General features: G+C 36.9%; 1 protein-coding gene across 1 annotated transcript; it reads left to right on the top strand.

The window, feature by feature from the left end:
• Nucleotides 1-329: 329 nt before the first annotated feature.
• LOC110289194 (claudin-34-like) lies at nt 330-3,500 on the top strand. Its single transcript, XM_021155353.1, has 2 exons — nt 330-413; nt 2,756-3,500. Exon 2 carries the CDS (start codon nt 2,784-2,786, stop codon nt 3,411-3,413), a length of 630 nt encoding a protein of 209 aa, XP_021011012.1. The 5' UTR covers nt 330-413; nt 2,756-2,783; the 3' UTR covers nt 3,414-3,500.
• The last annotated feature ends 10,198 nt before the right edge of the window (nt 3,501-13,698 follow it).

Below are 13,698 nucleotides of genomic sequence, written 5' to 3'. Positions count from 1 at the left end.
AACATTTGAAGTATAAATAAAGAAAATAGTTAATTAAAAAAATTCTCAAAAGAAAGGAAAGAAGGAAGGAAGGAAGGAAGGAAGGAAGGAAGGAAGGAAGAAAAGAGAAGAAAGAGAAGAGAAGAGAAGAGAAGAGAAGAGAAGAGAAGAGAAGAGAAGAGAAGAGAAAAGAGAAAATAAGAGAAGAAGTAACACAGGACAGTGATGTCAGTGAGGATTGGAATTTGATGAGTCCATAGAATTCTCAGAACTAGAACTAGTCTGGACTAAACGCTCAGAGCTGATGGTGAAGCCAGCAAGGAGCCTCAAAGTCTTAGTGAGAGGACCAATTTCCTTGTCGTCTCTACTGCCTTGGATAACTGACTGTCAAGCAACATCATCTACTATCAGTTCACTTGTGAATTGTGTCTCTGGTTAGTAGAGCTTCCATCCATCATTATTGTATACTTTGAAAAATGAGGTTAAAGACTCATTCATACTTAAACTCACCACTGACCCTTTTAAGTATATAGTTTCACAAGAGGAAGACCATCTGCTCTTGTATTGTGAAGCCATCAGCACTTTCAATCTTCTCTTACTTATACTTATCTATACTTTTGTTTCTCCCTACAATGGGCCCTAGCAACCACCAGTATGTTTTTTGACTTCGTGGAGTTGTATGCTCCTGGGACTTCCTTAGTCCAATCCAATGGTATTTGAGATAAGTTCTGTCTTGTTTACTGTTATATTACTATAGAGACATCATAGTCAAGGCAATTCTTATGAATGTAATAACTTAATTGGGGACTTGCTTACAGTTTTAGAGGGTTAGTCCATGATATCATGACAGGAAGTAATGCATTCATAACTGAGAACTCATGTTTGATCAGCACTTGCAGGTGAAGAGGGAGGAAAAGAGAGAGAAGAGGGGGCAGAGAGAAAGAGAGACAGAGAGACAGAGACAGTGAGAAACAGAAACAGAGAGAGAATATGAATCTTGGCCTGGTATGTGCTTTTAAAAACCCCAAATTCTACAAATTGACACATTACCTTTGCCAAAGAAACCATCTTCCAGAAAAGTCACACCTCTTAATTTTCTCAAGCAACTCACTATCTAGAGACACAGCATTCACACATACTAATCTATGGGGATAATTCACATATATACCACTACAGTACACTCCCTTGCCCCCATACAATTTACAGCAATATTACAACCCAAATGCATTCCATCCATTTTTCAAAGTTCCTGCAATACCTTCATAATCTCAGCACTGTCTCAAAGTATAAAGTCTTTCCTGAGACTCAAGCCAATTACTTAACTGATAGTATATGTAAAATCAAATAGCAAATCACATACTTCTAATATACAATGGCAGAGTATATACATTATCTTTCCAAATCAGAAGAAAAAGGGCATTGTGAAGAAATACTGAACCAATCCAGACAAGAAGCTAGCTGGAAAATTCTAAACTGTATCTAGGCCTTAGAACAAGCAATTTAGATGACCCTTGTTATCCAGCTTTGCTGAAGGCAGCACACTTCTCTCTCAGGCTAGCTTCACACCTTGTATTCAGATTTTGTGGCAGGTATGCTGTGGCTTTTGCATCTCCCATGATTTGAAGTCCCCCAATCATACCAGGCTTTACTTTTATAGCTTCACAAAATGGCCCCTCTGGGCCTTCATACAGGGACTTTCGAACCATACAACATGCCATGATGGATTTCCCTAATCATGGCGGGAGATTCAATAAACACTTTCTTGTATCTATCTTCACTTTAAATTCAGAACCATGTATGTTTATGATGGTTCCATGCTATGCTGTTTCTGGGGCAGGATTCAGGCCAACTCCTTGAATTGCATTTTCATAAGATTTCATTTGTTGATGACTTTCTTTGCTTACTAAGCTTCCCTTTAATTTAATTCTTTAAAAAAAATGGAAGCTTATCTAGATGATGTCTTTCCCTGAGGTTATTCAGGATTCACACATTGATTCCTGCTGAGCTAATCTTTAAAAAGTACCACCTAGAAATTGTCCTACAGATGCAATTTATGGAATTAATAAAAGATTATTAAAGCTAAACCCATATTGGCTCTAAATGCTGCTTCTTGATCAATAAAAGGGAAGCTACCTTTTTTTTCTAATCATAAATTTATTTATTGAATTTAGTAGATAGTTAACATCAGGGATGTGAATTCCCTTTATAACACCTTGAATACATCCTTAAATATTCTTGGAGGAACAAGGAAGAACACACATGTAGATACTTTCTGGAAAACACATCCTATGTCTCTCTTCTGATTATAGAGGTGTAGATTTGTGGTAGAACATTTCACTGACATATGCTATTTCTGGGAATCTAACACACATGTGCAAGCACTCACACACACATACACACAAAGAAAAACACACATATATCACAGGCACCCATGAATGTGTACATGCATACACTCATGTATAATAATTCCCAAATATATGCTCACAAACACACTTGTAGGGGCTCATGCTTCTAATTAGTTCTTGAGAAGTAGAGGCAGAAGATTTTCAGAAGTTCAAAACCAAATGAAAGAATTAAAAGTTCTAGAAGGTCTACCTGCCTGGCAATATTGCCACAGGAGCCTTCTTAGATTTTCTTATACAGCATCTACAGTAGCAGTCCACCAAAACAAGAACCACTCTTTTAAACAAAACACTTTTATCCTAGTACTGTAAATCTGAGTATATTGTCCTTGTCCCAATTAACCATCCTTCACTTGTCTTGTGTGTCTTTGCAGTTCTCAAGTATTCACTGTCATCATCATCATGCCGTTGAAAAAGTGCCATGGCCAAATGGGAGGTTTTGCTTTGACCACTGTAGCCTGGCTACTTTGCTGCATATCCACAGGCCTCCCTCAGTGGCAAGTGTGGCACTATGAAGATCCTGTGATCCTCAAGCCTACAGTGGCTTTAGTGGGCATGTGGAGAGCCTGCATTTTCCACACAGACAGCAACTCCAGCAACACCAGAGTATGTCACCAATACAACTATGATGGCTCCATTCCTTTGTATATTCAAGTAAACCAGCACTTGCTGCTGGTTTCTAGCTTTCTTGGTCTTTTTGGGAAAATTACCACCATTATTGCTCTTTCGAATGTGCGTATGGGAAGAGTACGGAGGAATGCCGCCTACAATCCATTCAGACTTTCAGGCATACTGAACATCATTGCTAGCAGCTTTCTTTACCTTGCTGTTTTGTTCAATTACATAGCCATCATGAGCAAATGGGGGATTGCCTTCCCACCATCTTTCAATTTGCCTTTCCAGCCAGACACTCGGAAGATGGGAAGTGCCATGGCTTTGGCAATTATANCTGCAGTTTTCTTTCTACTAAGTGGCACAATTTGCCTTTCTTCAAATTTAGCCATAGGCAAGGTACCCCGTTCCAAAATGTAAATCGATATGTTACATAGCCTTGAAATGCCAGGAAAGATAATGAGTATTCTTCACAAGTCTACACAAATTTACAAAGAACTTGAAAGGATGCCAATTGTGGCCTGTGACCAAAAAATAGTCCAGTTGACTCTCTCTCTCTCTCTCTCTCTCTCTCTCTCTCTCTCTCTCTCTCTCTCTCTCTCTTGGCTTCTTTCGTGTTTCCTTAATGCATTATTTGGATTGTGGGCTTCTATTAAATAAAATCTTATTTTATGGGTAATATTGATTTGTGTTCTAATTGCTGTCAACAAGAGCAAATAATCAATAAACCTATCCATATAGAAATGAGTGTCAGAGTACATAAACCTTTCATACTGCTCTAGAATCAAAGGCTAAATCAGAACCTGGACTGTTACTGCCTTTCCCCTCTATCCATGTCTGTCCAAGGAAAATCCACACTCCTCCCTAGCCCATTAGTATAAAGATAATGTTTGTGGTTCTACAGATTTTAGCCTTTATGTTGTTGCTTTTGTTTTGTTTTGTTTTGTTTTGTTTTGTTTTGTTTTGTTTTGTTTTGTTTTTGTTTTTGTTTTTGTTTTTATTTTCAAGACTGGATATCTTGCCTTGGCTGTCCTGGACCTCACTCTGTAGACCAGGCTGATCTCAAATTCAGAGATCTGCCTGCTTCTCCCTACTGAGTGCTGTGCATGGGTCACCATGCCTGGCTGATTATAGCCTTCTTAATGGAGACTTAACAGCTAATAGTCACACATGCAAATGAACAAACACAGACTATGTTTGTCTTATTGTGTCTGAGTTACCTCACTTGGTGATTGTTTTTTAGCTCCACCAATTTACCTGTGATTTTCATGATTTCAGTTTTAATAGCTGAGTAATATTCCATTCTGTAAATGTTCTACATTTTCTTTATTCATTCCTCCATTAATAGCCAAATAGGTTGTTTTCAATTAATGGACATTATGAATAGAGCAACAAGGAATATGGTTGAGCAAGTGTTTCTGTAGTAGTATATAGCATCTTTTGGGTTTATGTCCAAGTGTGATGTAGCTGGAACTTAGCATAGGGCTCTTCCCAGCTTCCTCAATAGCCATGCTGATTTCCTCAGTGGCTGTCCAAGTTTGCACTCCCATTAGAGAGTCTGAAAAGACTGAAGTTAGATACTAGCCACTGGGAAAAAGACATGATAGCTACCTGTATAAGAATAAAAATCAATTCAACTTACTCTTTTGGGGTGTTGATTAGCTCAGATTGGGTCTTGGGGCAGTTTTTACAAAAAAAAAAAAAAAAAAAAAAAAGCTTTGCTGAGCTACTTTCACTTTATTTGTGAGTCCCTCTGTGGGACACTGAGATTATTTTCTGTTTCTAAAAATTCCTATAAGCTCTAATATAATTCTGTAAGTGTGGACACTTCTGGCTGTCCCTAAAAGGTGTGATTTAGTTTGGCTTAGACAACATATCTTCTTGAGTCCTGATTCTGTCATTTTCTTCTAGATGCTGACTTGAGCATACATATCCTTTTACCTACCTAATACTGTGGGCTTCTCCTCCTCCCTTCCCATGAGAGTGCCTGCTCCCATTTGACTGGTGTAGTTTTACCTCAAAGCACATATTTTATTCTATTCTTCTCTATATAATCCTACTCTGGGCAGCTGCAAGATTTATATCTTGGCTTACAAAACTTTTTTTAAACTATAGTTATTTTTCTTTGAGTCACCCTTAAATCATTTCATTAGTGAATCTAAAAACCACAAGAGAGAATATCCTTATTGTATTTTGGCACCTCCAGGATGCTCCATGATTCCCCATAACACTTCTTTTCTGAATTTAATTTTTGTAACAAGAGGAGAAATTAAACTCTTCCTACAATTATAGGCAGCATCTCTTTGTACCCCACCATGGGCTTTATTGAAGAACTTGCCCTTCAAACTGTGATTCTAACTTCTCCAATCACTATCAGTATTTTAAAAATCATATCCTGGATTCATTACTCTTGAGTCCAAACTTAAAGATCAAAGGAAAAAATTAGGAAAAGTCCATCAAATTGTAAGATAAAAGAGATTCTAATAGTCTTTAATTTGAACATTAAGAAAGTCTTCTGTTCTGGCTCCCAGGCCTAGAAATTTTTTTATTACTTTTATCATGACATCTACTTCACCTCTGCATTTACACACAGGCTATGAATATCCTTTCCCTATTACAGTTGACAGTTATATAAATGGAACCACTGGTATAATTTTGAGTATTCTAATAAGATCCAATGAAGATGTATCCAAGCCAAGTACCACATCTTTTTTTTTTAGTAATGTTAAGTGATTATTTTCTTTTTTCTTTGTTTTTATTAGATATTTTCTTATATTTCTTTTTTTTTCTTTTTTTAAAATTAGGTATTTCCTTCATTTACATTTCAAATGCTATTCCTAGTTTCTTCTCCAAAAGTCCACTATACCCTCCCCCTGCCATGCTCTCCAAACCACCCACTCTTGCTTCCTGTCCCTGGAATTCCCCTGTACTTGGGTATATAATATTCTGAAGACCAAGGGTCTCTCCTCCCATTGATGGTCAACTAGTCCATCCTCTGCTACATATGCAACTAAAGACAAAAGCTCTGGGGTTTACTGGTTAGTTCATATTGTTGTTCGTCCTATCCTCACCAGCATCTGCTGTCACCTGAATTTTTATCTTAGCCATTCTGACTAGTATGAGGAAGAATCTCAGGGTTGTTTTGATTTTCATTTCCCTGATGATTGAGGATATTGAACATTTTTTTAAGTGCTTCTCAGGCATTCAGTATTCCTCAGTTGAGAATTCTTTTTTTAGCACTGTACACCATTTTTGAATGGGGGTTTTTTTGATTTTCTAGAGTTTAGCCTTTTGAGTTCTTTGTATATGTTACCCCCCTATCAGATTTTGGATTGGTAAAGATCCTGTCCCAATCTGTTTGTGGCCTTTCTGTCTTACTAACAGTATCATTTGCCTTACAGAAACTTTGCAATTTTATGAGGTCCTATTTGTAAATTGCGGATCTTACATCACAAGCCATTGCTGTTCTGTTCAGGACTTTTCCCCCTGTGCCCATGTCTTCGAGGCTTTTCCCCACTTTCTCTTCTATAAGTTTCACTGTCTCTGGTTTTATGTGGAGTTCCTTGATTGACTTAGACTTGAGCTTTGTCCAAGGAGATAAGAATGAATCAATCCGCACTCTTCTACATGCTAACTGCCAGTTGAGCCAGCACCATTTATTGAAAATGCTTTTTTTCACTGGAAGGTTTTAGCTCCTTTGTCAAAGATCAAGTGACCATAAATGTGTGGATTCATTTCTGGGTCTTCAATTATATTCCATTGATCTACCTGTTTGTCACTGCACCAGTACAATGGAATATTTATCTCAATTGCTCTGTAGTGTAGCTTAAGGTCAGAGATGGTGATTCCACCAGAAGTTCTTTTATTGTTGAGAAGAGTTTTTACTATCCTAGGTTGTTTGTTATTCCAGATGAATTTGCAGATTGCTCTTCCTAACTCAGTGAAGAATTGAGTTGGAATTTTGATGGGGATGGCATTGAATCTGTAGATCACTATCAGCAAGAGAGTCGTTTTTACTATATTAATCCTGCCATTCCATGAGCATGGGAGATCTTTCCATCTTCTAAGATATTTTTCCACCTCTTTCTTCAGGGACTTAAAGTTCTTATCATACAGATCTTTCACTTCCTCAGTTAGAATCACACCAAAGTATTTCATACTATTTGTGACTTTTGTGAACGTTATTGTTTCCCTAATTTCTTTCTCATCCTGTTTATCCTTTGTGTAGAGAAAGGTCATTGATTTGTTTGAGTTAATTTTATATCNAGCTACTGCACTGAAGCTGTTTATCAGGTCTAGGATTTCTCTGGTGGAATTTTTAGGGTCACTTATATATACTATTATATCATCTGCATATATTTTGACTTTTTCCTTGTCAATTTTTATCACCTTTATCTCCTTTTGTTGTCTAATTGCTCTGGCTAGGACTTAAAGTACTATATTGAATAGGTAGGGTAAAAGTGGGCAGCTTTGTCTAGTCCCTGATTTTAGTGGGGTTGCTTCAAGTTTCTCTCCATTTAGTTTTATTTTGGCTACTGATTTGCTGTATATTGTTTTCTCTATGTTTAGGTATGGACCTTGAATTCCTGATCTTTCCAAGACTTTTTATCATGAATGGGTGTTAGATTTTGTCAAATGCTTTCTCATCATCTAATGAGATTATCATGTGGTTTTTGTTTTTGAGTATGTTTATATAGTTGATTACGATGAGTGATTTCTGTATGTAAAGCTCTCCATCCATCCCTGGGATGAAGCCTAATTGCCCGTGATGGCTGATCATTTTGATGTGCTCTTTGATTCAGTTAGCCAGAATTTTATTGAGTATATTTGCATTGATATTCACAAGGGAAATTAGTATGAAGTTCTCTTTCTTTGTTGGATCTTTGTGTGGTTTAGTTATCAGAGAAATTGTGGCTTCACAGAATGAATTGGGTAGAGTACCTTATGTTTCTCTTTTGTAGAATAGTTTGAATTGGATTTAGGTTTTCTTTGAAGGGCTAATAGAACTCTGAACTAAATCCATCTGGTCCTGTGCTTTTTTTGGTTGGGAAACTATTAAGGACTGCTTCTATTTGTTAAGGGCATATGCAACTGTTTAGATTGTTAATCTGATCCTAATTTAACTTTGAAACCTGGTATTTGTCTAGAAAATTATCCATTTTATCTAGGCTTTCCACTTTTGTTGAAAATAGGCTTTTGTAGTAGGATCTATGATGTTCTGGATTTCCTCAGTTTCTGTTGTTATGTCTCTCTTTTCATTTCTGATTTTGTTAGTTAGAAGATGCTAGGACAAGGATTTTTGACTGGTAAGGGGCTACAAAAAGAAGGACAAGACATTAAGACATATTTGAAGGTCCTAAGCCTCACTCCAACACCAGAGGCTTGGGGTATTTTCCATAATGGCTACTATCTTATCTGCATCCCATGTTGATAAAATTCAATGGCTTAATAATATTCCGGTGTGGGTTGATCAGTGGTCTTTATCTAAAGAAAAGGTAGAAGCTGCCTCTTCGCTAGTGCAGGAGCAATGAGAGGCAGGGCATCTAGTATAATCTCAGTCTCCTTGGAATACTCCAATATTTGTTATCAAGAAAAAAATCTGGTAAGTGGAGATTGTTACAAGATCTAAGAAAGGATAATAAAACCATGGTATCTATGGGAACTTTTCAACCTGGGCTTCAATCTACAGAAGATATTCCTAAAGGATATTATAAAATAATGGTAGATTTGAGAGAGTGTTTCTTTGCTATTCCTTTGCACCCTGAGGATTGTGAAAGATTTGCTTTCAGTGGTCCTTCTATTAATTTTAAGGAACCCATGAAAAGGTATCAATGGACAGTTCTTTCTCAAGGCATGGCTAATACTCCTACTTTACATCAAAAGTTTGTCATACAAGCGATTCAGTCTGTAAGACATCAATGGCCAATGATATACATCATTCATTATACAGATGCTGTCTTAATAGCAGGAAAATATCCTCAGGACTTGCTTTGTGTTATAGAGATTTACAACAGGCCTTAGCTGATAAAGGACTGCAAATAGCTCCAGAAAAGGTAAACATTCAGGATCCATATAATTATTCAGGTTTAGATTTACATATCAAGCCATTTTTCCCCAGAAGATAGATATTTGCAGGGACAGTTTAAAAACTTTAAATGATTTTCTAAAACTGTCAGGTGATATCAATTGGCTTTGCCCCTATTTAAAGCTTACTACAGGGGAATTGAAATATTTATTTGATATCTTTTAAGGGAGTCCTGATACTTCCTCCCTTAGATCTTTAACCACAGAAGGATTGCTAGCATTACAACAAGTACAAAGAGCTATTGAAAACAGTTTGTTACTTATATAGATTATTCTTTGCCTTTACATTTGTTGATTTTTAATATGACTCATAAGATTATTGTGGCAAAGGGCTTCTCTTATGTGGATTCATTCAAGGATATTTCCTAAATGTAGTATCCTGCCATATTATGAGGCAGTAGCCCAGACAATTATATTTGGAAGGAAGCAGGCACTGACTTATTTTGGCAAAGAACCAGACATCATTGTTCAGCCTTTTAAAGTTGATCCAGATTCTTGGCTGAAGCAGTGCAGTATGAATTGGTTGCTTGCTCAAATAGGGTTTAAAGGAACTATAGATAGTCTTTATCCTCAAGATAGGTTGATAAAAATTTTAAATGTACATAAGGTAATATCTTCAAGTATGACATCTTATAACCTCTGTATAATGTTCTTTTGATTTTTACTGATAGCTCCTCTAAAGGGCTAGCTGGATATCATTTGAATAATCAACAGGTAGTCATAGAGACGCCTGAACTCTCAGCTCAGTTAGCAGAATTGACAGTGGTACTGAATATTTTTCAGCCTGTGGATGATAATTTTAATATTTTTATTGATAATCTATATGTAGCCCAGTCTGTTTCTCTATTGGAAACTTGTGGCACATTTAATTTTAATATGCCAGCAGGATCTCTGTTTTCACAATTTCAAAACATCATTCTTGCTCAAAAAATTCATTTTACATTGATCTTATATGAGCTCATTCTGGCCTTCCTGGACTTTTAGCTGCAGGCAATGGTTGCATTGTCAGAGCTCTAATAGGAGAGGTCTTAATTATAGATCCTGTTGCATTGGCTAGACATGATCATAATAAATTTCATCTTTCTAGCCATACCTTAAGGCTCCAACATAAGATCACTAAGGATCAGGCAAGAATGATTGTAAAAAAAAAAATGCCATAACTGCCTTACATTATCTCCAGTTCTGCATTTAGGGGTTAATCCACGAGGCCTTATGTCCTCATACTTGGCAAATGTATGTAACTCATTATGCAGATCTTGGAAAATTGAAACATTTTATATATGTATATGTGTATATATATGTGTGTGTGTGTGTGTGTGTGTGTGTGTGTATTGACACCTGTTCAGGATTCCTTTTTGCTTCTCTACATAGAGAAGAAGCCTCTAGAAATGTAATTGATCATTGTTTAGAAGCCTTTAATGCTATGGGATTAACTAAAGTCATTAAGACAGGTAATGGGCCAGCCTATAGTGGCAACAACTTTACTTCATTCTGTAAGGAATTTGGTATCAAACATAAAACTGGAATTCCTTATAACCCAAAGGAACAAGAAATGTATGACTGTGTGCATCACACTCTGAAAAATTGTCTTTTAAAAACAAAAAGAGGGAATTATACCCCCCAAGGTCACCAAAAGCATGTCTTGCTTTTGTTGTATTTGTTTTAAAGGTTTTTTGTTTTGTTTTGTTTGTTTTCTTTTTGTTTGTTTTTGTTTTTGTTTGGTTGGTTTTGGTTTTGGTTTTTGGCTTTTTCAAGACAGGCTGTCCTGGAACTCACTCTGTAGACCAGGCTGACCTCGACCTCAGAAATCCATCTGCCTCTGCCTCCCAAGTGCTGGGATTAAAGGCATGTGCCACCACTGCCCAGCTTAAAGGTTTTTGTTGTTTTTGTTTTTTGTTGTTTTTGTTTTTGGCAAACTGATGCTAAAGGTCAGTCTGCAGCTGATATCCATTTCCATCCAGTCACTTCCAGTTCATATGCCATGGTTAAATGGCAGAACACCCTATCTAATATGTGGAATGGTCCGGATCTCGTTTTAAGATGAGGGAGAAGTTCTGTTTGTGTTTTTTCACAAAAAGAAGATGGGGCCCGATGGCTGCCTTAAAGATTGGTTCATCAAATGGACACAGATCCTGAGTCTTCTGGTAAGTATGATTCCAATTATGATGGCTAAAATTTTTTATCAGCCAGCTGAATTAACTTGGAGCATAGCCTCCACTATTTCCTGAGAAGTAACAGGTTTTTTGTTGTTGTTGATTCTCATAAGCCACCTCCCCCACACTTGGAGGCCAGACCTTGGGTATGATCATTGCTAATTTACAGCTGAATTGAGTGCTGGAGACAATCCCTCAAAGACAACCTTAATCTTGTTGCTTTTAACCTTTGACTTTGCATTTCAATCAGACCAGTTACCTCCATACAGGTTCAGATATTGCAGTCATTCATCACTATGAAGAAATGCATTGAGTGCATATTGTGGCTTTGGTCTGAATGGGAATGAGTGTGCTATGTGGGCCAGCAGTCACAGAGGCATGTGTCAAAAGGCCATGTTTGTTCTTAATAAACACTAAAAGGCCAAGTTTGTGCAAATAAACACAAACAAGCTGCATGTGTTCTCTGGGATGTGTCAGAAAGTGTATAGACATTCAGACCTAAACCAGACAGACATGGCCACCAGCCACCATAATTCCCAGGTAGGACCATGGAACATAAGTAAATCTTATGCCCCATTCCAGCTAATTTTTAATAAATAAAAAGGGAGAGATTGTGCTCTCCCCAAGCTCTGAACCACTCCTCAGTTTTGTTCTCAAGTAGAAAGATCAGTGTCTACATTACTTGTCTTATTGAGCTTGCCAATCTCCCTCTTTTTGTCTTATATTCAAGATCTTCAGAGGTCTCCCTCTATAAAATCTTATCCTTATTCCTTATTACTATGGAAGGAGTCCTAAGTGTTTTCTTCATTTCTGTTAACACAAACCTAGAGCCCCTCTCCCAACATAGTAGGTTCTCTGCCCATAAGTTTAAAGTCTTTAAAAGAATAGACTGATTAAATCCAGCAGTCCCTTTTCTATTTAAGTTTGCTCTATATTGACCTCTTTCAAAAGAAAGTGTAATTCCAACTTAACCACTGAACTTCTAAACACTTTCATTTTGATAATTTAAAACTACTACTACTACTACTACTACTACTACTACTACTACTACTACTTGTAGCCTTGTAGTCACAAGCAGCTATGGAGAACTGGGTTCCTAAAAGGAAAGCTGTGGCTGTATGGGATGCACAGTTTCAGGAAGGGTTAGTTATCCCAGATGACCTTGGTTCATCTTGCCTTTCAGACTGTTTCAGTCAGTATTTCAATTCAACCCTGAACCTTTTCAGCAAATAGAGACTGGACAACGAATGATGCCAGCTACTTTCTTTTGACTTAACCATTTTTCCAATTTCTTTTTGGGTAGCCCCCAAACAGAAATTCATTGCCCCAATTAGCAGGAACCAATTATAAAAGGACCTTAGTCCCAGTCCCTTAAATTGGAGTGGATGGTATTGGTCATGTTATGAATTATAGATATGTTATCATTTTAGGGATGATTGCACAATTTTGGTCTTGGCCAGGTAGAAAACAAAATAGGAAGCTTAGAATCAGGGATTTTTCTTTCCTTTCCCTTTATCTGTTTTTTTTTCTTTCTTAGATAAAAGGAAATGTTTGAGAAAAAAGGAGGAATATAGAATAATTACAAATAATAGAATAAAAGGTACATTATTGAATCTACCCTTCAAGTAAAAATTATGGCTATTCTCAAATACAGTTATTTATGTTACAAAATGTTACATATCAAGATTTTCATTGGTATGAATTTTATATATTGATACAAAAATTAAGATTAATTTGGTTACAATGTAATGAATATAGGTATCAACTATTATATAGATGGTATGCCTATGAGGCTTGTGTGAAAATACATGATTTTATCCCAGTATCTTTACTAGATGCTATTGCAAAATGTTAGGAATTGTTGAAAAAACGCAATTTAATAGTTCAACAATCAAGTCATGTCAGGTATTAGTCTGGATTACCACAGAAATATGCATTCTGGGTTGAACAGATAATAGGTACCTGGAAACAAACAACATTTGTTTGTTCAGATATGCTATAAATCAACAGATACTCTTCAAAAACCTCAGAGAATCACAGAATATAGCATTTACACTTAATGTATTAAATTAAGAACATCTTTGACATTGAGACAGGACAATTCCTGTCAGTATCAATGACATTTGTCGTAGGAAATGATGATGAGCATCAAAAACCTCCAGCTAGAATTCAGTGTGTCAAGCTAACCACTTGGCAAAGAAAATGCCCTAACTTCATCTGCGGACAAAATGCTGTCCAAAAATGATGTGGACACAGGATACTTGAATGCCAGGCTCTGCCAAGAGAGAGTAAGCAAATCCTTCATAATTCCAGACTCACATAAAGTCAGTCAGATATTCTAGAAGGCTGAAGGTAGGTGATCCTGAAAGAGGAAAATTACTGGACACCTGAACTCTCCATGAACTCTTCAGCTCAGAGTCCTCTTACCCCTCCCATCTGGAGATTGTTCCCGGAACACACCTGAACTT

This window comes from Mus caroli, unplaced genomic scaffold (assembly GCF_900094665.2).
Source record: "Mus caroli unplaced genomic scaffold, CAROLI_EIJ_v1.1 scaffold_14002_1, whole genome shotgun sequence".
In the NCBI taxonomy this organism is placed as follows: Eukaryota; Metazoa; Chordata; class Mammalia; order Rodentia; family Muridae; genus Mus; species Mus caroli.
Note: the sequence above shows the minus strand (reverse complement) of the source record. Positions and strands in the feature narration are given on the sequence as shown.